This window comes from Lolium rigidum, chromosome 2 (assembly GCF_022539505.1).
Source record: "Lolium rigidum isolate FL_2022 chromosome 2, APGP_CSIRO_Lrig_0.1, whole genome shotgun sequence".
In the NCBI taxonomy this organism is placed as follows: Eukaryota; Viridiplantae; Streptophyta; class Magnoliopsida; order Poales; family Poaceae; genus Lolium; species Lolium rigidum.
Genome location: NC_061509.1, coordinates 143111630 through 143135458, shown reverse-complemented (window position 1 = coordinate 143135458; position 23829 = coordinate 143111630). Strand labels below are relative to the sequence as shown.

The window sequence follows — 23829 nt, the reverse complement described above, 5'->3', positions numbered from 1 at the left end:
TCAAAAATTCTCTTTGATATTTTATTTAGATAGAGAATTTTATGCTGATCCATTTACATATTTTTAATTATTTTTTTAGAGCTCTTATCAATTTTCTATAAAATTTCAAAGTTTCATGTTTTTATTGAATTGTGAAAAGTCAATTTTTTTGCCCCTGGGCCCACCTGTCAGGGTGGCCCAGTGGGTTGGGCTAAACCAGCTCGGGTCCAACCGACCCGAGCGGTCGCTCACTCGACCACCACCTCGCGCCCGTGTCCTAACCCTAATCTCTCTCTCTCGCTCTAGCGACCAGAATTGCCTCCGCCGTCGCCGATTTATCCCCGCCGCCCCAGGCCGTCGCCGGCGACGAGGTGATGTGGATCTGGGTCGCCTTTCGACGGTGAACCAGATGGTCCGCGCCGATCTGTCGCTGGCGCCGCCGTTCGCTCGCCATCGACCCGCCAGTACGCCAGACCTTCGGCGTCTGCCGCCGCCATGCGGTGGAGAGGCCGTGGCCCTTCATCCAGGCGCCTCCCCTGCGCGTGGTGCAGCGCTAGGGTGCGGTGGTGGTCGCCAGGCTTGGCTTGGCCAGGCCTGGTGCCGCCGTGCTCCGGCGCGCGCCGCCTTGGCCGCCATGACCTCGTCGGCCACCTCCTCCCTGGTACGTTCTTCTCCTACCTTTCTACTCCTTCTTCACCTCCTCTTCTTCGTCAAGCTTGGCCACTGGCCTGCTTGTCCTCGTAGAGGTGCTGGTTGTGCTAGCTGCTGTGCTGCTGCGGTGTTGCTTGTGCTGCTGCCGCGCTACTTGTGCTATTGCTGTGCCGCTTGTCCTATTGCCATGCATCCTAGCTAGGGTGCTGCCCTATTCTGTCTAGTGGCTTTGCTTAATTCCTGTTATCTTGATTGTGCACATTATTGTGCATGTTCCAGAGCCACATGGTTGTTTAATCTTGCATTTTTGGCTTGAATTCTTCCCTGTGCTTCGATTTCTAGTTACTGTTCTTGCTAGACACGCATGTGTATTCAGTTTGACTGCCCTGGCTTGATTACTATGGGTATTCCTTGCTATTTGCAAGAATCAGAGCAATGGTATGTTGCTCCTTGTGCTCAATTTCATGTGTATGCTCAATTGAGCATTACTGTTGGTTTAACTGCATGATTCAGTGGTTCATCCAGCCTTGGGTGTGCTTCTGGATACAATCATTTGGTTATCCATTTTGTTATCTGTGAAACACTTGTTGATTAGCTGTGACCAATTAAATATCTGGTCCATGCTCTGTTGCTTAGTGATGCTCTAGCATGCCCTAGCATGCTATGGCAAGCTCTGATGATCCTGTGATCATCAACAACTGTTAATTGGTTTGCTTACCTGTGCCTGTGCATTGCTGTTACCTATTTATGTGTATGTGTGTGGCACAGATCAGTGCTGGTGCTTGCTCAAGCATCAGCTGATACTTGCAGTGATCCTCTGGATCATTAGCAAATGTTTATTCTAAGGTTTGCTTGTTAATATCAATTATCTGTGTTACTTTAATTGATGGAGTGGATAATTGATGTGAACTGTGATACAGTGATGATCATCACAGTTGATTGGCTTAGGCTAGATGGATGCCCACAGTGGTTGGGAACCCTAGCCCTTCTTTGAACCCAACCAGGGTGATGATATTTGTATTTGGCTTGTTGGTTTGGCTGTTCTAGGGTTTGAGGTGACCCTGGCAGTAGTCATATGCTGCCCTAGGGTAGCTCCCCTATTTGTTGGCTTTCTGTGATGGATAGATGCTCACTGGCTAGTCACTTGGTGAATTTCCAGTAGCTTTGATGTTGATAACTAAGATAGGCACATGTTGCCTATCAATCTGATGGTTTAGCTAGGCTAATAGGTGCTTTGTGAATCTGAATGGCTACAAGGAGTAAATCCATGTTGGATTTCTCTAGTTTTGACACTGTGTTGTCACAACCAGTGTTCCCTGGTTTAGTTTCCTTCTAGCCTTGGTTGTACTTGCTGGCACCAATTGGTTTAGTAACCAAATGATGATACACCCAGGGTTTTCCTACCCTTCTGTGCTCCTGTGATGCAAGCATGCTTAAGTATGAGCAAGGTATGATCTTGCTCAGGCTCTTGTGTGGTATACCTCACTCCAGCTCCTAGAAATAGGTGTTGGTGTAGAGGATTGCTTCTGTGATGCTTGGTTTGCTTGCCCTGCTCCTCCTTGCAAGCTTGTGGTGCTTTACTCCATCTGGTGCTTGCTCACAGTTGACAGTTCTTGGTGAAACTGTCCCTGGATGGTTTCTGGTGGCTTGTTGTTCTTCCTGTTCTAAGTGTTCTTGCTGTTCTTGGTGAACTTACCCAGGAGCTTGTGTCGATGGAATGGTTAGGGTTTGGATGGAAAAATGTTTTATATCATCCTCTCTTTGCTCTCCTGGTCGACAGCTGAGCCTGGCACCATTTTGGTGACTCCCCTGGCTTGAGTGTGCTGTTGTGCATGCACATAGCCTGGTGAGCTACCTGTGTGGTTCCCTGTTGGGACTTGGTCCATTTGGTGGATCAGCTCGGCTGATCTTGATAATATCCTCTCTAGTTCATTATTTCTTTGCTAACCTGCCAAGTGGCAATGCCACTTGGCATAACACTTGTTTTTATTTGCTTTGTGTTTGTGTGCATGGAAACAACCTGATGCTCCAAAGATCATGGAGATCATCAAGTACAAGGCTAAATGAAGACTAGATTGTAGTGTTAGGATAGAACATTAAATTGTACTTTTCTTTTCTTTTCATTTTCCAATTTGTCCAATTCTTGTAATATGTTGTAATATTCATTTGTTCCAATTTTGAATATTGTAAGTGACAATGTATCTTGTGTGATTATTAATAAAGCTCAAGTTTTCCTTAATGAGCTTTACTTAATTGTTGTATTATTTATAATCTTGATTAAGGCTAATTGTTTATTAAATTATCTCTAGTTTGGATAATGTGATATTCATTTGATGTTTGAATTTGAAATTCAAATTCAAACTTGGGTTGAATTCATTCATACAATTTAATCATGCAACTTAAGTTTGTGATGCAAACTCTCCCCTCTCTTCTCAAAACCCTAGTTTAGTTGTATAAGGAACAGGTTTGTCGCACTCTCGAAACCCTAACCCTGTAAGGTGTCGAGAGAGAAACTTGTCCCCCTTTCGATGCAGTTTTGTTTTAAAAGCGCGAAATTTCCCCGTAAATTACAATGCAATGCACATCCCTTTCTAAAATCTACCCCTCGATCGTCTCTAAACCTGGGATATTACAGTACCATGGCCGGACGCGAACTTGCCGGGAGGGGGCTGGTACCTGAACTCGCGGCGCGTGCCGGTCCGCCCCGTGCCGCGCTCGGGCCGAGAGAGCGCGGCGCCGCCGCACGGTGTTGCCGCCGGATCTGCGGGAGGATCCGGCGTACGCGCTAAACTCCTACAACTGGATTTCCTTCGGGACATGGGAGTTTGACGCGCGCCGCCGCGCTGCCTACCTCGCCGACATAGACTACTTCGAGCGCGAGATCGCCGCCGAAGAAGAAGAGAACGACCACGAGGACGCGGACGAGGACGGCGACGAGGACGAGGACGACGACGTGACCATGTCGCAGTACGACCACGACGACGGCGGACCGGCGTGGGATCCGGAGAACCAGCCGCCGGATATTTCATAGGAGGAGGCCATTGCCATTACACTCGCCAACAGCGAGAAGGACGAGCTCAACGAGCTCGCTTTGTGGGACGGGCTCGCAATCCAGCTCCGCGAGTCAGCGCTCGCGCAGGGGAGGCCGGCGACTCCTCCGGCCACGCCGACGCGTTCCAACGTCCGCGCTCCGCCTGCTGCTCCAGCGTGGGATCCCAGGCCACAGCCTCCTGCCCGTGCGGGGGTACCTCCTCCACCGCCGGCGTACGCGCTTCCATGGCCGACGCCGCAGCTGATTAATGATGTCTACGCCCCCTCCTTTTCCTGTAGACAGTGTTGGGCCTCCAAGAGCAGAGGTTTGTAGAACAGCAGCAAGTTTCCCTTAAGTGGATCACCCAAGGTTTATCGAACTCAGGGAGGAAGAGGTCAAAGATATCCCTCTCATGCAACCCTGCAACCACAAAGCAAGAAGTCTCTTGTGTCCCCAACACACCTAATAGGTGCACTAGTTCGGCGAAGAGATAGTGAAATACGGGTGGTATAAATAAGTAGTAGCAACGGCACCGGAAAAGTGCTTTGCCCGGGACGATAAACAAGCGGTAGTAACGCAGCGGTAGTAACGCGGTGAAACAGGTAAACAAGCAGCGATAGCGATATTTAGGAACAAGGCCTAGGGATCATACTTTCACTAGTGGACACTCTCAACTTTGATCATATAACGAGAATAGATAAATGCATACTCTACACTCTCTTGTTGGATGATGAACACCATTGCGTAGGATTACACGAACCCTCAATGCCGAGTTAACAAGCTCCACAATTCAATGTTCATATTTAAATAACCTTAGAGTGCATGAAAGATCAACACGACTAAACCAAGTACTAACATAGCATGCACACTCGTCACCTTCACACTATGTAGGAGGAATAGATCACATCAATACCATCATAGCAATAGTTAACTTCATAATCTACAAGAGATCACGATCATAGCATACGCCAAGTACTAACACGGATGCACACACCTGTCACCATTACACCGTGCGGGAGGAATAAACTACTTTAATAACATCACTAGAGTAGCACATAGATGAATAGTGATACAAAACTCATATGAATCTCAATCATGTAAAGCAGCTCATGAGATTATTGTATTGAGGTACATAGGAGAGAGATGAACCACATAGCTACAGCGGAGCCCTCAGTCATCATGGAGGCAGCGATGGCGGTGAAGATGGCGGTGAAGACGGCTCCGGGGGCAATTCCCCGTCCCGGCAGGGTGCCGGAACAGAGAGTTCTGTCCCCCGAATTGGAGTTTCGCGACGGTGGCGGCGCCCACGGAGTCTTTCCGGAGTTTCGTCAATTGGTACTGCGTTTTTAGGTCGAAAGGGGTTTTATAGGCGAAGAGGCGGCGCGGAGGGGCTGACAGGGTGGCCTCACCCTAGGCCGGCGCGGCCAGGGTCTGGCTCGCGCGGCCCTATGGTGTGGGGCCCCCTGGCTCTCCTCCGACTCTCCTTCGGTGTTCTGGAGCCTTCCGGGATAGGAGGTTTGGCGTTGATTTCGTCCAATTCCGAGAATATTGCCCGAACAGCCTTTCTGGAACCAAAAACAGCAGAAAACAACAACTGTCACTTCGGCATCTTGTTAATAGGTTAGTTCCAGAAAATGCACGAATATGACATAAAGTGTGCATAAAACATGTAGATATCATCAATAATGTGGCATGGAACATAAGAAATTATCGATACGTCGGAGACGTATCGGCATCCCCAAGCTTAGTTTTCGCTCGTCCCGAGCGAGTAAACGATAAACAAAGATAATTTACGGAGTGACATGCCATCATAACCTTGATCATACTATTGTAAAGCATATGTAGTGAATGCAGCGATCAAAACAATGTATATGACATGGGTAAACAAATGAATCATATAGCAAAGACTTTTCATGAATAGTACTTCAAGACAAGCATCAATAAGTCTTGCATAAGAGTTAACTCATAAAGCAATAATTCAAAGTAAAGGCATTGAAGCAACACAAAGGAAGATTAAGTTTCAGCGGTTGCTTTCAACTTGTAACATGTATATCTCATGGATATTGTCAATGTAAAGTAATATAACAAGTGCAATATGCAAATATGTAGGAATCAATGCACAGTTCACACAAGTGTTTGCTTCTTTGAGGTGGAGAGAAATAGGTGAACTGACTCAACAATAAAAGTAAAAGAAAGGTCCTTCAAAGAGGAAAGCATCGATTGCTATATTTGTGCTAGAGCTTTGATTTTGAAAGCAAGAAACAATTTTGTCAACGGTAGTAATAAAGCATATGTGTTATGTAAATTATATCTTACAAGTTGCAAGCCTCAAGCATAGTATACTAATAGTGCCCGCACCTTGTCCTAATTAGCTTGGACTACCGGGATCATCGCAATGCATATGTTTTAACCAAGTGTCACAAAGGGGTACCTCTATGCCGCTCGTACAAAGGTCTAAGGAGAAAGCTCGCATCGGATTTCTCGCTATTGATTATTCTCAACTTAGACATCCATACCGGGACAACATAGACAACAGATAATGGACTCCTCTTTTATGCATAAGCATGTAGCAACAATTAATTTTCTCATTTGAGATTGAGGATATATGTCCAAAACTGAAACTTCCACCATGGATCATGGCTTTAGTTAGCGGCCCAATGTTCTTCTCTAACAATATGCATGCTCTAACCATAAGGTGGTAGATCGCTCTTACTTCAGACAAGACGAACATGCATAGCAACTCACATGATATTCAACAAAGAGTAGTTGATGGCGTCCCCAGTGAACATGGTTATCGCACAACGAGCAACTTAATAAGAGATAAAGTGCATAAGTACATATTCAATACCACAATAGTTTTTAAGCTATTTGTCCCATGAGCTATATATTGTAAAGGTGAAGAATGGAAATTTAAAGGTAGCACTCAAGCAATTTACTTTGGAATGGCGGAGAAATACCATGTAGTAGGTAGGTATGGTGGACACAAGTGGCATAGTGGTTGTCTCAAGTATTTGGATGCATGAGAAGTATTCCCTCTCGATACAGGGTTTAGGCTAGCAAGGCTATTTGAAACAAACACAAGGATGAAGCGGTGCAGCAAAACTCACATAAAAGACATATTGAAAACATTATAAGACTCTACACCGTCTTCCTTGTTGTTCAAACTCAATACTAGAAATTATCTAGACTTTAGAGAGACCAAATATGCAAACCAAATTTTAGCATGCTCTATGTATTTCTTCATTAATGGGTGCAAAGTATATGATGCAAGAGCTTAAACATGAGCACAACAATTGCCAAGTATCACATTATCCAAGACATTTTAGCAATTACTACATGTATCATTTTCCAATTCCAACCATATAACAATTTAACGAAGAAGAAACTTCGCCATGAATATTATGAGTAGAGCCTAAGGACATACTTGTCCATATGCTACAGCGGAGCGTGTCTCTCTCCCACACAAGTATTTATTCAAACAAAAACAAAAACAAGAAACATACAGATGCTCCAAGTAAAGTACATAAGATGTGACCGAATAAAAATATAGTTTCAAGAGAAGGAACCTGATAATTTGTCGATGAAGAAGGGGATGCCCAAGGCATCCCCAAGCTTAGATGCTTGAGTCTTCTTGAAATATGCAGGGATGAACCACCGGGGCATCCCCAAGCTTAGAGCTTTCACTCTCCTTGATCACATTGTATCATCCTCCTCTCTTGACCCTTGAAAACTTCCTTCACACCAAACTCGAAACAACTCATTAGAGGGTTAGTGCACAATCAAAAATTCACATGTTCAGAGGTGACACAATCATTCTTAACACTTCTGGACATTGCTCAAAGCTACTGGAAGTCAATGGAACAAAGAAATCCATCCCACATAGCAAAAGAAGCAATGCGAAATAAAAGGCAGAATCTGTCAAAACAGAACAGTCCGTAAAGACGAATTTTATTGAGGCACCAGACTTGCTCAAATGAAAATGCTCAAATTGAATGAAAGTTGCGTACATATCTGAGGATCACTCACGTAAATTGGCATAATTTTCTGAGTTACCTACAGAGAATTTTGCCCAGATTCGTGACAGCAAAGAAATCTATTTCTGCGCAGTAATCCAAATCTAGTATCAACCTTGCTATCAAAGACTTTACTTGGCACAACAAAACACAAAAATAAGATAAGAAGAGGTTGCTACAGTAGTAAACAACTTCCAAGACACAAATATAAAACAAAGTACTGTAGCAAAGTAAACACATGGGTTATCTCCCAAGAAGTTCTTTCTTTATAGCCATTAAGATGGGCTCAGCAGTTTTGATGATGCACTCGCAAGAAATAGTATTTGAAGCAAAAGTGAGCATCAAGAGGCAAATTAAAAACAAATTTAAGCCTAACTTGCTTCCTATGAAAAGGAATCTTGTACACAAACAAGTTCAAGAAGCATAATGCAACAAGCATAGAAAGATAAAACAAGTGTAGCTTCAAAAATTTCAGCACATAGAGAGGTGTTTTAGTAACATGAAAATTTCTACAACCATATTTTCCTCTCTCATAATAGCTTTCAGTAGTATCATGAGTAAACTCAACAATATAACTATAACATGAAGCATTCTTATCATGAGTCTCATGCATAAAATTATTACTCTCCACATAAGCATAATCAATTTTATTAGTAATAGTGGGAGCAAATTCAACAAAGTAGCTATCATATATAGGAGGCATATTGTAATCATAATCAAATTTACTCTCCATAGTAGGTGGCAACAAAAGACTACTATCATTATAATCATCATAAATAGGAGGCAAAGTATCATCAAAGTAAATTTTCTCCTCAATGCCCGGGGGACTAAAAAGATCATGCTCATCAAAACCAGCTTCCCCAAGCTTAGAATTTTCCATAGCATTAGCAACAATAGTGTTCAAAGCATTCATATTAATAACATTCCCATTAGCATGCATATAAAGTTCCATGGGTTTTTTAATTCTCTCTTCAAACACATCATCTCCTAATTCAAGATAAAGTTCATAAAGATCTCTCATATTTTTGTTGTTTTTCATTATGCCTAACTAGTGTAAACAAGAAACAAAAAGATGCAATTGCAGGATCTAAAGGAAATAGCTTCGAGCACAAACACAATGGCGCCGTAAAAGTACTGCTACCCGGAACCGGAGTATGAGTGCCTTTTACCTTTCCTCCCGGCAACGGCGCCGTGAAAATAGCTTGATGTCTACGGGTGCTTCTATTCTTGTAGACATTGTTGGGCCTCCAAGAGCAGAGGTTTGTAGAACAGCAGCAAGTTTCCCTTAAGTGGATCACCCAAGGTTTATCGAACTCGGGGAGGAAGAGGTCAAAGATACCCCTCTCATGCAACCCTGCAACCACAAAGCAAGAAGTCTCTTGTGTCCCCAACACACCTAATAGGTGCACTAGTTCGGCGAAGAGATAGTGAAATACGGGTGGTATAAATAAGTAGTAGCAACGGCACCGGAAAAGTGCTTTGCCCGGGACGATAAACAAGCGGTAGTAACGCAGCAGTAGTAACGCAGGTGAAACGAGTAAACAAGCAGCGATAGCGATATTTAGGAACAAGGCCTAGGGATCATACTTTCACTAGTGGACACTCTCAACTTTGATCACATAACGGAATAGATAAATGCATACTCTACACTCTCTTGTTGGATGATGAACACCATTGCGTAGGATTACACGAACCCTCAATGCCGGAGTTAACAAGCTCCACAATTCAATGTTCATATTTAAATAACCTTAGAGTGCATGAAAGATCAACACGACTAAACCAAGTACTAACATAGCATGCACACTCGTCACCTTCACACTATGTAGGAGGAATAGATCACATCAATACCATCATAGCAATAGTTAACTTCATAATCTACAAGAGATCACGATCATAGCATACGCCAAGTACTAACACGGATGCACACACTCGTCACCATTACACCGTGCAGGAGGAATAAACTACTTTAATAACATCACTAGAGTAGCACATAGATGAATAGTGATACAAAACTCATATGAATCTCAATCATGTAAAGCAGCTCATGAGATTAGTGTATTGAGGTACATAGGAGAGAGATGAACCACATAGCTACAGCGGAGCCCTCAGCCTCGGGGGTGGATTACTCCCTCCTCATCATGGAGGCAGCGATGGCGGTGAAGATGGCGGTGAAGACGGCTCCGGGGGCAATTCCCCGTCCCGGCAGGGTGCCGGAACAGAGAGTTCTGTCCCCCGAATTGGAGTTTCGCGACGGTGGCGGCGCCCCTGGAGTCTTTCTGGAGTTTCGTCAATTGGTACTGCGTTTTTAGGTCGAAAGGGGTTTTATAGGCGAAGAGGCGGCGCAGGAGGGCTGACAGGGTGGCCTCACCCTAGGCCGACGCGGCCAGGGTCTGGCCCGCGCGGCCCTATGGTGTGGGGCCCCCTGGCTCTCCTCCGACTCTCCTTCGGTGTTCTGGAGCCTTCCGGGATAGGAGGTTTAGCGTTGATTTCGTCCAATTCCGAGAATATTGCCCGAACAGCCTTTCTGGAACCAAAAACAGTAGAAAACAAGCAAGCGGCACTTCGGCATCTTGTTAATAGGTTAGTTCCAGAAAATGCACGAATATGACATAAAGTGTGCATAAAACATGTAGATATCATCAATAATGTGGCATGGAACATAAGAAATTATCGATACGTTGGAGACGTGTCAATTAACCTCGTCAGCGACGACGGCCAGTAGACAGCGCCTATTTTAGCACCCCTTTCTGGCTTTTTTATGTCCTTTTTATTATCATGTAAATTATGGCGTATGAATTAAAAAAAATTATGCGTCGTGCCGCTGGAGCCACCCCCGACGCAAACGGACACCCGGACACTTTCGACCATTTGGCCCGACGCAAATGAACACGACGCGTCCGTTTGAACGTCCGAAATGCGTGCGCCGCTCGAGATGCCCTAACACACGCATCTAACTTTGTTGCCGGGCTCTTCGACGTCGACGATTGTTTCCTTTTGGACAATGGAACCACAGCAAAAGAGGTAAAGTTTCAAGAAAGTTACTCCGTATTACTCTTTTCTTTTGCTGCTGTCCTGGAGAAATTCTGCGTTGAGGCGCGGGCCTCGTTGTTTAATTTTCTTTCCGCTAGTACTCCTACAAAGAATAGGCCGCAACTCAAGAACTACCAACTGGAAACTCAAATGTAGTCCGATCTAGACGTGTAGTCACTGATAATGTGTGCAAAATCTTAACGCTAGATACTTTGTATTCCAGGCTAAACAAAAATTGATAAAAGTGTTGAACTGAGTATATGGGAAGCGCCCATTTCCAGAGCTCCAAACTTTGTTAGATTTGATAGTTTTTGTGTTAGCCTGAAACATGAAGATCTTTTCATTGAGATTATGCAGGTTTGTAGAATACACCATTGACTATATCTAGATTTTTTGTCCATGTATTTTGAAACCTATAAATATGATTTTTGATTTTTTGAAATAAAAGGCTTCCTCGGACTCTATTTGTCTGCGCTCCCGACCGGAAACTCCTTATAAAGGAAGAACTGAACAGGAATGAGAACCTGAAAACCCGAAATTCCTATGCAAGATTCGGCATGGCTTACTTTTCAAGAAACAGGCAGGCGTTCTATCATCAGATTAAATAGAATAGCAGAGCATTTACAGATGAAGAAACATAAAACTACAACACTATGGCACAGCCGCTGGCAGCATATTGGTTGAACATCACAAAACTGGCCTAGTTTACACCATGTTACATTCATAATCACTTGCACACATCAGTCCCTGCAGAAAAAACAGAGAAAGAGTTTCTGCCTGAACAAGAATCACTATGTAGCAAGCTCACTGAAGTTTCTGTTACCTTATGAGGAACAATGGGTGATGATGGGATTGTTGGAAATGAATTCCTGAACTGTACACACAAAGAACTCCTCATCACTACTACTACTACTACTGCCAAATGGGCTCATAGCTTCTACATACACAATCTAGGAGAACTGAGCGAGTTAAGAACTAGACAGCTGCGGAACTAATAGACTCATCAATTACACCCTACCATGTCATGCACAAGTTTGTCCTGCTTCATCAGACTTCTTCATGGACCTACTCAACTGAAACACTGGATTCCTGCAGAGTCTCCCTACTCCTTTCCTAAATTTAAATCTGTCAAACAAGCCTTCAGCACTGTCATTACTGAGCTTATTTGCATAACTGCTATCTTGGCAGCTAAAATCATTCTCCTCAGGAGAAAATTCGTTATTGCTTTTGTCATGGACAGTACCAGTGCCACACTTCTTGGGTTCTCCAATACTGGCTTGCGCATCATGGTGAAGCGCTTCTTCTACTCTCAAGAGGAAGTGGTCAAGTGTAGCCCCACTAATCATGGGGCGTTCAACATTTTCGTGACTTGAACAAATGAAGGGATTGTTCAAATTAACTAATTTATGAGGTTCATCTCTGTCACTTGAGGAACCAGAGTTAGACGTGGATGTCCTTGCTGCAGCAGCTGACTCTTCCCTTTCTTTTACAGTTTTCAGGATCAATGTCTTTAAAAAATTCATCACTTGAACTGCATGTATCAAAGCAGTCAAGGGATCGGCCATCTGAAAGAGAGATGTATATATCATAAGTTATATTGTTCGATTGCAAGCTTGAAGAACAAATACGTCGAGACATGAATAGGCTTCTTTACCTGAGTCATGTTTGGTGCGAAAACCATTGCGATATTCCGTGCATTCATCTTGTTGTAGTTTTGATGTTGCACAACATCGGCCATCAGATTGATGGCCCAATCGAGTAATGCTGCTTCCACTGGAGGTACGATACTTGCAACGATAGCACATTCTTCTTCAGTGTTGCGAGTGCATCACTTGTTCTGGAGTCAAAGAGTCTAATACTCCACTCGGAAGTTCCCGGAACCATGCCTACATATTAGCAGTCATATTGATCATGAAATGACACAGATGAAAAACTGGTGAATAAAAAGGATCATTTATTCATTTCAAAAACCCATTTCTGTGTAGATTTTTCTTCAAAGTAAAACATTTAATCAAATATAGTTTATGCATTGGAAATACTGTGCATTGACAAAGCCTGAATTCGGATGTTTGAAGGCTCTCTACATGTCAGAATTGCAGAAAGCATGATGTTGCCGTACACATAAAAGACTTATGTTAAGGACAGTTAATTGCGGAGACCAAAATGATGTCCTTACTCCTTACACATAAGGCCTATGTTGAAAAAAGAAAAGGCAGTCCGAAATAAATAAATACTATTGGTAGAAGGAAGTTCACCACACCTTTATAAGGCCAGCGAGACAGTGCATGTCAACTCCATCTGGAACAACACCTCGGTTTAGTTCCTCCCTGACATGTAGTTCCTGGCTATTATCAGCATTTATTCTGAAGACCCCTTCAGCCTAGCAGAACAAGAAAGGATATTTTCAGAACCCAAGTACTCAAATGAATTTCTAAGATTTCCTGATTATGCTTGGCTTTTACCTGAAGGCCGCCAAGTAAATATAACTTCCTTTGCATATTCAATAGTATTGTTGGGACACTGTTTCCTCTTTTATCGAACGAGCATTGCATGGACCTTGGTGAAACTCCAAATACACTCACACTGTGTGGGGAAATAGAGTTAGTAAACATAAGTTGTGTTACCGTCCAGTAGATATAATAAACATCAAGTAAGGCATCGTGTAACATTCATTAGGTTGGTCTTGCGATGAGTACTAGAATTTTGTGTGTTTGGCGATGTGGTGTGTCTTCTCGTTTCTCTCCCGGGTAAGTCCATCATGGACAGCTAGGTAATGTAACTTAAAAATTCTACTTCTGGACAACGATAATGGGTAGGTATCTGCCATCCGCTTCCCAATGATGGCTGAAAGTCTACAGATAAGTAACTACCGATAAGTAACTGTACAAGGACGAAATGGAACTGATAGGTGGTGCCTACTGATTAGTAACTACTAGTACTACTAGAAAAATATGATACTATTTGAAATGTGTTTGCTAAAAAGAACAGAACATCCCAATACCCATTTCCTGGCAGGTACAGAGGCCTAATTCCCCAAAATAGAGTGTGTTTTAGAAGGTTCCCGGGTGGTTGAGCAGCAATAGTAGTTCTGAAAAGGAAAAGTAGGTTTGCAACCAACAGCAGCTGGCTCAACCATTTGGGCTCAAGTCAACCAAAATTGAAGGCGCAACTGACCATTCCGTGCTCCCTTTTTTCCCTGGTTAGGTGCACTAACTAGCTGGACATCACGTGACGTTGCAAATTCAAAAATGAGGATGAGGAACCGGACAACGCAAAATTCAGCTCAACCCACGAACAGCAGCACCGCGGATTCTCAATCTAAGCGGCGAAATTGGAAGAACAGAGCTCAGCCGCAAAAATCATCTGCGAATCTAGGAGCGTGGCGGGCGGAATACGTGTGGTGTGGCGGAGCGGCGGTACTGACCTGGCGCTGGGCGCGGGGCGAGGCACCTCGGGCTCGAGGTCGGGCGGGAGGCCGAGGAAGCCGACGAAGCGGTCGAAGGTGACGTGCGAGACGTGGCGCACCTCGGTGGGCCGCCCTATCTGCATCCCGGAGGCCGCGGCGGTGGCTGCCGCCCCGCCTCCTTCGTCGGCGCGCACGCTGCTGCAGAGCAGCAGTGACCTCCGCAGCGCCGCCGCCACCATGTCCACCACGGAAACCCCTCCTCCCCTGGCCGACGGAAGTATCAGCGGCGACGCGACCGGCGCCTCGCCCTCCCCTTCTCCCTCGTATGGCTCCTCCTCCTCTTCGTCCTCTTCCTCCTCCTCTTCGGTGTCGGAGCAGGAGAGGGGGGTTTGGCGGCCGAAGCGGATCCGGGGCGACGCCATGTTCCTAAATACGGCGGCCAGCTAGGGGGGAAGGAAGGAATCCCAACTCCCACGGGAGAAGCAAGCAGGCGGGGATAGGGCTCGGAGGTGGGAGAGAAGTGGCGAGCGAGCGGCGCTGGCGTGCTGTTGTGTTACTCACATGCCTACTAAGCCTCTGCCACGCTGGCTGGTTAGCTTAACTGCCTGCCGGCTCAAGCTTAGATCGCGTTTAGAGTATCCCCACTCGTCTCCCCGAAGAGACCCCCGAGCGACGATTTTGTCATCCGGATGGTGATTTTCGGCCCAGTCACGCCCCTGGTTCCTCGTTTTTCTCCGGATCTGGACCTAAATCTATCCAGCGAGCCCACGCCATCTCTCGGGGACTCCGGACGAAGCGAAAGCGCGCGAAACGCCGAGAAATCTCTCCCGCGCTTTCGCTTCGTCTTCGCCGCAGAGGTGGAGCCGGCCGGTCAGCGACAGACGCATCGTCTTCCGCGCGCTGTTAAGGCTGCCGTCGGTCAGCTCGCCGCGGACGCGTAGCATCCACGCGGCAATAAATCGCCGGCTCCTGCCCCGCCTAAATACCCCGCTCGCCGCGACGCGTCGCACCATTCTTCCTCTTCCTCTTCCTCGACCCTCGACGAGCTCCATGGCCTACAACGACGAAGATGGCGCGGCCAACAACGGTTTCCCTCGCCGATCGCTCCACGCGTGGGAGGGGCACCTCCTCCACCAGGCGGGGTACCCCTGCCCGCCGGACACGAGACCTCCCGGCGGCGGGTGGCGGCTAAGTGCAGGCGGCCAGGGGCGGAGCCAGTAGGGCGTAAGGGTGGGGCACGCCCCACCCTAAGAAATCGTTCATTTAGCCCATGGTACATATTATCTCAGAGAAAAACGCACCAGGCCCAGCCCATTCAGTGAAAAAGTCATCATATCTCGTCCACCCCGAACTTCCGATTCCCGATCATGTCCTGGTCGATCTCAACATATCGCCCTGAAGGTAGACATGCGGCGTCCTGGCTTCCGATCTGATGGATCTCTCAAGTTAACAGAACTACAAGTCGGAGCAGCGTGCGGCCGGCGGCACTTCAGACTGCAGGTATGCAGGTGAGCACAGCATCACCAGCAAGTTTTTACTATTTGCAAATCAGTGACTTGTTAGATCAGGTTGAGACATTCAACGATAAATCAGAAAGCACACTCTCATGCCAAGGCAGAATCAAATGAGGATTATGTTTTTTCTGTTTCCAGTTCCATTGTATGTGCGCTAGGTGCTAGTCCGTTTCTGCCTAGTGCTAGGTGCTAGCTTCATGTTTCTCTCTTAAATAATTGTGTATTTGGTTCTTTGGGTGATCCGTGAAATAAAAAGTGATACAACGTTATTAGGGGATTGAGTAATTAGTTTGTATTTTTGAGACATCATGGAAAAATTGTTGAACAGGAAGGAACTGGGCACTGCATCTCCTTTTCAGAAACATGCCGCAAAGAAGATCGAGGTATCCTCTACCTGGCTGCTACAAAAGAGTATTGTGAATTTCAGAATTAGTCATGAATATATTTTTTATTTTAAACTAAATTTATACATGCACATTATCATGTCATGTTTTTTGGTATTGAAAAAAATCTAGTTGCCCCACCCTAGTGTAAAATCCTGGATCCGCCACTGAGGCGGCGTGCCAATCCCGCCGCCGCCCCAGGGCCACGCCCTCGACGCCACCAATACGGATCTTTCTCTATCAAGGATGATTCGGAGATACGGTTCTGGGAGAACAAGTGGTTGGAATCAATCACCCTTGAGAACAATATCCAGCGCTATATAACATTGTATGACACAAAGGTGATGGAAACATCGCCGCCAACTGTGTCTTTCAGGCGAGATCTTATTGGACCCTGTTTGGATCTTGGAACGAATTGCTAATTTGGCTAGCTTCGATCCAATTAACCCAGGGATCTGATGAATTTTGCTTGGGTCTTACCAAGAACGGCGTTTTCTTCGTAGACTCCATGTATAAATCACTAATTGAACCTGAAGATACCTTTTTAAAGTAGGATTTTTTGCATGGTATCTTAGACGTGGTGTTATACTTACTAAAGATAAACTTGTTCGTTGGAATTGGCATGGTTGTAAGAAATGTGTGTTCTGTCACGAATATGAGACGATCAAACACCTTTTCTTCCAGTGCCGGTTCGCTTGGTCTATATGGTCACCTTGTACCCACCAAGAAGCATTGCAAATATATTTGACAATTGGTTCAGCGGTGTGGATCCTAGGTTTAAAATACTTATCAAGGTGGGAGCGATTGCAGTCTTATGGTCGTCTTAGTTGTATAGAAATGACAAGGTTTTTAATGATAAAATTTTTTCGATTATGCAGGTCATATTCCGATGTATGGCTTTGCTCTGTTCATGGTCCTCGCTGCAGCGTATGGCGGATTGAGACCTCTTTACGAAGGCGTCTACACGATTAGAAGATACGACGTTTATTATCCAACATGGGTGGCTGCATAATCAGAGGATAGCGGCCCCTGTTAATTATGTCGCTATGTTTCAGTTAGTTTGAGTTTTATTTCATATTGTTTCATCGTGGATTATTTGAATGGCTGTGTGCATCTTCGCTGTGCATAGATGTAATACTTATTTTAAGTAGTAAAGCATTCTTTATATCGGGAAAAGAAAGGAACATAGTGCACTTTTCCGGTGCAATCGAATTAAGGAAGTAAACTTCCCCGCAAAAAAATAAAAAGAAGAATCAAGGAAGGAAACTGAAAGCGAAACCGAGTACTACTAGGATTCATACTCGGACAAGTTAATTAACCCAAAGGAGGTTCAGGAAAGGCTCGAAACCTTCTCGGATTCATACTGCCCAAGGCTATAAGGCCATGCGTGAACCCTGATCGCTGAGATGCATGTGCTCCTCGCTTCGCTAAGCTACTACATACAGCCATCGATCCATCTCCTCCGGCGAGCGAGCGAGTGCGTTCGTCTCCGTGCGTCTTAGCTGATCAATCTCGAGGGAAGGATGGCGGTGTACTACCGGTACAGGAGTGGCGTGGACACGTTCTCTCTGCCTGTCTCGGCGCCCTCCATCTCCGTCGGCGAGGTGAAGCGCCTAATCATGAGGACGAGCCGCCACGGTAACGGCCGGACACGCGGCCGGGGTCCGAGGGAGGGCATCGCGATCTCCGACGCGCAGACCGGCGAGGAGTACACGGACGATATGGTGTTGGTCCTGCGCAACTCGACGGTGCTGGTGCGCCGAGTCGCCGGGCCTCCGGCCGATGCCATCGTGTCGCCATCCACGCAAGTCCCCAAAGCGACGCAAGACGGTGGCGGTTCTTCGTCGGATTCTTCCTCAAGGTCGAACTCGAGCGTATCGGCGGCCGAGGAGGGTGACGAGGCCAAGGCTACCAGCGCGGTGATCGACGCTGCGGAACTCAAGTGGGAGGGCCGGTCTCCTTACAACAACCGTGGCGCAGCATACCATGGGCGGGCGCCGCATGCCGGCTACGTCTGCCGCAGGTGCCGCGTCCCGGGCCACTTCATCCAGCACTGCCCCACCAATGGCGACCCGAGATTCGACTTCGGAAAGGCGACGTCAGTGATTTCCCCTGCGCCCGCGGCACCAGTCAATGACGACGGCGTCCCGGCGGATCTCCACTGCAAGATTTGCCGGAAGGTGATGGTGGACGCGGTGGTGACGAGCAAGTGCTGCTTCAGCAGTTTCTGCGACAGGTGCGTCAGAGCCCACATCGTCGCCAGCTCCAAGTGCGTGTGCGGGGCGCAGGCGCGCGCAGACGACCTGATCCCTAATCCAGCGTTGCGCACCACCATCTCCAACATTCTCGCCTCCAGGGCCAGCAGCAGCGTTTCTGGCGGAACAACAGAGAAGCAGAGGAGTTCCGTATACAGCAACGCGGCCGCGGAGCCCACGTCTCAGAACCAGAGTCCGGCCGCCTCAGAAGACAGCCACGTTTCTTCCAAGAAGGGCACCGCCTCGGAGCACAGCGACGGAAGCGATTCAACATCGACGCATGAGCCAAGAAAGAAGAAGCGCGAGATGATGGACACAGCGGGAGCGCACGGCGCCAACCATGCCGGTCATCAGTACGACGGCTGCTACGACGTTCCTCCATTCGCCCCGGCATGCTACGATCATGACTTCTTTGGTTGGATGCCGTGGTCAGCCGATCCTTCAATGTACCACGGCTACGGCGGCATGCCTTACCCTTACGGTGACACCGGTTACCCGACGGGCCCGCAGCATGTCGACGCCATGGACAACATGGCAGCTTCGTATGGGTACCACGGCGAACGCCATGACGGCAGGAAGAGGACGGGGTGCGACGATCAGAGGCAGCATGACCGAAGTTTCAAGAGAAGGTGCGGCGGGAGCAGAGCACAGGTCGCGTTAGTTCTGACGTGAAGGCGCTGAAGGTCTGAAGCTGCCCTGGTGGCCAATGATGAGAGTCTCATAGGGCTTGATATTTTTTGTAGTTATTCGAATGTCCTGGAATGTAACTAGTGGATTATGATTCAAGGAGCTGGATGCGTACAAGTGTACTTGGGCATTCGAATCTCCCGTCTTCCACTCTTTCCTGTAATTGTATGAGCAATAAGCAGAACTGATGTCTCTTGAGTTTTATCCTGTGACCCTTGTTATGTATATAATTGCAAGAACTGGTGTATGCCCTGCTTGTATCTGTGCCAGACTACCAGTAGCCATGTCTAATCGGAAAGGGCGGCCATTGAAGTAACACCTTTTTTTGCGACAACATTGAAGTAGTATGTCTGAGAACATCTAAATTGCTCTCTGAATTTCTGCTCACAGTTGCCGTAATGGACATCGTGATATGTTTTTCCGACATCATATATACGGAGTATCTTTTTTGTTGACACACGCGAGACGTTGCATCTTGTGCGGACCACGTTGTCTTCAGAAATGCACACTCTTCAGAAAATAAGAAACGAGGAACAGAATTCCACTTTAACTCAGTTATTTAATGTCATGAAAAAAATTATGCACATGCCTTGTGATCCTCCCTTTTATATCTCAGTTCCTTCCAACAAAGTGTGTAATAAGATGAACCTCTTAAATTTCATAATGATAAGTGCATGTGCCTCCCTTTTATACAAACCTGCATTTGATGCCCTGCCAGATTTTCGTTGCATGAATCAGCTAGACTAAATAGAGTTTCACAGTAATTGTGGACGTTGAAATACCTTTTTTAAAACTCCAATCGTAGAGTTCTGGTGATTGTTCGGCACTGGGATCGATCTCCAGCAGTGGAGCCTAGCTCAACTAACCAACCACTGTTTGTGGCACAAGCTTGCATAGAAAAATGCAGCAAATGCTTCAGTTCAATCGCTCAATTCTCTATGGACCACAGCTACAACGTTTCTTTCAGAAAAACAAAAAGTGAAAGAACCACAAGTCTCAGCAGGATCTGCGAAGTGGCTACATGAGAATGCTGAAATTGCCATGGGTTTCTTCCTTCTCGAGTCCCTCTTCTGATCTGCGATGGCTAAAACTCTCGCACAAAGATCTCTTCATTCCTGTAGCATAGGCTTCCTAACATCAACCTCTTCATTTGATTGATTGCTGCTAGTTCTGTCTCCACGTCACGCACATGATGAAATCTCCATGAACAAACCCTTAACAGTGTTTATTCTACCCCATAACATAGAACTGCATTTTCTCAGTTATTTAAACCTCCCTTTTATATCTCTCTTCCTTTGAACAAAGTGTGCAATAAGATGAACCGCTTAAGTGCTAATACTGAGGGCGAAGCAGCACCAGCCGGGGACAAGGTTTCCTTTTGTGAATAAAAATGGGTAGACGAGCAAAAAGAAAATTGACCAGAGTGGGATTTGAACCCACGCCCTTTCGGACCAGAACCTTAATCTGGCGCCTTAGACCAACTCGGCCATCTGATCATTGTGCTTTACATTCAATACGGCCTTATATATACCCAGAATATAAAGCAAAAGAAACAAAAAATATTATTGACCAGAGTGGGATTTGAACCCACGCCCTTTCGGACCAGAACCTTAATCTGGCGCCTTAGACCAACTCGGCCATCTGATCGTTTTGATATTTAAAAGGACTTGTCTTATTTGAACAAATCTTCCTGTATTCACAGCAGAAAAGGCTAGACAGTTATAACCTAGCAGAGCAGGAAATTAAAAGGTGCTCTGCTGTATGTTCTATTTTTTTTGCGAGCAGCTGTATGTTCTATTTTAAGAATCATAATGACAATGGAACAAGTACGAAGTATATACGGATATACCCTTTTTGCATCTAAATTCATACTATTTCTGCATCATGGTTTATAACACCTATCTATGAAGGAAAATATATCAGGATCATACTTGGGCAAGTACCCAACCTTTCTTATACTGTATCATTTTTCTGAATATACTCAAATTAGAACAAAATGGTCAAAATTACGTTGCCCTCCATCAAGTTCACGTTGCTCCAGTCCCAACCCATCCACCCCTGAGGCTCTGCCTTTTGCAGGCGCAAGCAAGCCGCCTTTGGCCGTGACAAAACTTATTTGTCAGTGGATGAGACATACCATACGTTCAATTAACACCGACGACAATGCAAATACCGAGCACCAAAACCATTTAGCAATCATGGAAAGAAAATATTTAGGTACCCAGCAAATGAAACTAAACTGATACTTGTGCATGACAACGAAGATCACTTGGCGCCGGTGCCAACTTTGGTCAGAGCGCCCATCCACGCCAGCGGTAGCTCCCGATCTGCTCATGATGCAACGTGGACAGCAGTGGCAGCATCTTGTACAACCCAGACACCTGATAAATCCCTCCGCCGTCTTCTTTTTTCACCGTACACTCTGGTGCGGCTTCTGCACATCCCCGTCTCCATCCACCTCATGCCTCTGACATCTCCCACCGTCCCTGCCACCAGATTGAACTCCACAGCACCTTCAAAAATGCATTTATATGATCAGATGAGAAAAGAAAGTACAAATGCCCAGCACCTTCTGAAAGAAAATATACTAACTCATTGCCACCTATAGTTCACATATGCCCTATGCCCTGACCAAGTGACCAAGAAACACAACTCGATCTCTTATATAAAGGCATGGTTAAAAGAGGATATGTCATCCTATCCTAGGGACCATTTGTTTCTTCTGAAACGGCCTAAGCTAGCTGTAAGCAATCAAAGCCAGCATGAACAATCAGATTTTCCTCATTACTCGCCACTTGCAATTGCTGCCTGGTTTACTATTTCGAAAGAATGACCATCAAAATACATCTGTATATGTGGTACCACATTTGTTATCTCCGGCATCATAAGTAGCTGCACAAGCTAGATTAAACCTACCTCATCTTCAAACTTGGTAGCAGAACATGACAACAATATAAAAAGGAGCAGAAGGTCAATTGTATTTCCAAATATTTTGTCCCGGCGATGTGAGTTCTGATATGCTTTTCCTGGATAATCTTTGGACTGCAGGTTCAAATAATGGATATCACAGAGGTCCTCCTAGCTAGACTTACAAACCCATTATGGTCAGATATACAATTTTGCAGATGGGAACATCCAGCAATTTGAGCAGAGTTTTCAAAAATTCCTACAATAGCTGGGGCTTCTTGCTCGGTTGTCTTTTTTGTCTTGCGCCTAGCGTACCTGTACCACATACCATGTATTCTTTCTTCTATGATCAATGAAAGCAGCAGCATGTCTGCCTTTCGTCAAAAAAAATAACAAACACCTTGTGTAAAATTACATGTCATGAAGCATCAAGCAACCTCTGAAAAGAGTAGCAGTTAAGAAATATATGGTGGTCATCTATTTCTATGAAAATGTCAATGAAAGGTCATGAAGCATGCATTGTACATATAAAGGGGAAAAAACAAATATCAACCCCCGCCTTATTTTCCTCAGTTCCCTGATGTAGTAGTAGAAGGGAAACCAGAGGACCATATCAGTGGCAAGCTAAAGGTAAAGAAGGCCTACCAACCATACTGAAATGCTCCGTAAACTGGAAGGAGCACATACGAAGAACTAAGAATTCCAGTACAACAAAACAGGTGAACACAAAAAGAGAAAAACATGGACCGCGCTCTGTATCTAATAGCGACACAACTACCCTTGAAGAGCACACGAGAACCATGCTCATGCTATGTATAAAAGGCTAAGTACATGCCTTCACAGTTTGCATCCTAGACCCAAGCATACATAGCCACCGACCAAAATGGCAAGCCGGCAGACAATCTAACGTGAACAGAGGGCAAAAATAGAGCAGTCTTCACCCAACCGAGCAGCGAACACTGGATCAGCCGTGGCACCTCCCAAGCAGCAATCCTCCAGTACAAAGACAAAAAAAAAGTGAAGAACAGATCAACCACATCAAATAAAAACCACATGGCAATGAAATATTAGATAGGGATTATACCACGTGGCATTATATAAAGAGAGACACACATGCTTGTCTAACCAGGGGAATTCGCCTGCAATGGAACAATCGATACTGGAAATGTGGTAATTTGTATGCCATCTGTAGGTTGAGCCTCAATTTAAACTTTAATAACCCCAAAATATGAACATGACAAATCATTAAATATTTACAATTTAGATTCTGTAGGAATGAACAAAGGGTAGACTTCATTTGAAAAATAAAACTAATTGTACTGAAAATGTAATGATCAAAATATAAAAGAAATCTTGAGTCTACCAGTTGATTGCAGGTTTCTATCGATAAAATGTAAAATTGTGAATAACGTGTGTACTATTTGATCTACCCGCCGGGTATCCAATGGGTACAAGTACCCGTCGAGTATGGATATGTGTAAAGTTTTATAGCCGTGGGTGCGGGTATTGGTAGAAGTTTGTACCCACTGATTATATGGGTATGTTATTGCTTTATACTGCCCATACCCTACCCATTGCCATCCTTACACAAGAGTGTATTTTCTCTTCAATCCATATTAAGTGTTATGATTTTATCTTAGATTTGAATTAAAACCAGGACACTTATTATTTTGGATCTCTCTATCCTATAAAAAGTGAAAAGCAAAACATAACTTTTGTTCGATCTGCAGCAGTAACATTTCTATGTAGCTTTGTTGTTTTTATGATTCCCAATAAAACTAATTAGAATGCAGTAACATACGTTGTAAATTTAAAGAACTTGAGGAAATTGATAGATCTGCACCTCGGCAGGAGATCTCTTATTCACTCTTCTCTATGTAGTAATCAAGAAGAAAAATACTGTTCTTGGAACCAACTTAACTAAAATAACTTAGAAAAAACTCAAATACTCATCTCTCTCTGGTTCAACTATC

General features: G+C 45.3%; 1 protein-coding gene, 2 non-coding genes and 1 pseudogene across 3 annotated transcripts; 1 reads left to right on the top strand and 3 right to left on the bottom strand.

Annotated features, from left to right (window-relative positions):
• Positions 1 to 11559: 11559 nt before the first annotated feature.
• Positions 11560 to 14645, bottom strand: LOC124687381 (annotated as a pseudogene).
• Positions 14646 to 17530: 2885 nt separating this feature from the next.
• On the top strand, positions 17531 to 18934 carry LOC124691148 (E3 ubiquitin ligase PQT3-like). The gene has a single exon (XM_047224422.1). It carries the CDS (start codon positions 17531 to 17533, stop codon positions 18932 to 18934), a length of 1404 nt encoding a protein of 467 aa, XP_047080378.1.
• A 1430-nt stretch (positions 18935 to 20364) lies between these two features.
• Positions 20365 to 20445, bottom strand: TRNAL-AAG. The gene has a single exon. It is a non-coding gene; the product is annotated as a tRNA-Leu (tRNA).
• A 70-nt stretch (positions 20446 to 20515) lies between these two features.
• Positions 20516 to 20596, bottom strand: TRNAL-AAG. Its single transcript has one exon. It is a non-coding gene; the product is annotated as a tRNA-Leu (tRNA).
• Positions 20597 to 23829: the final 3233 nt, after the last annotated feature.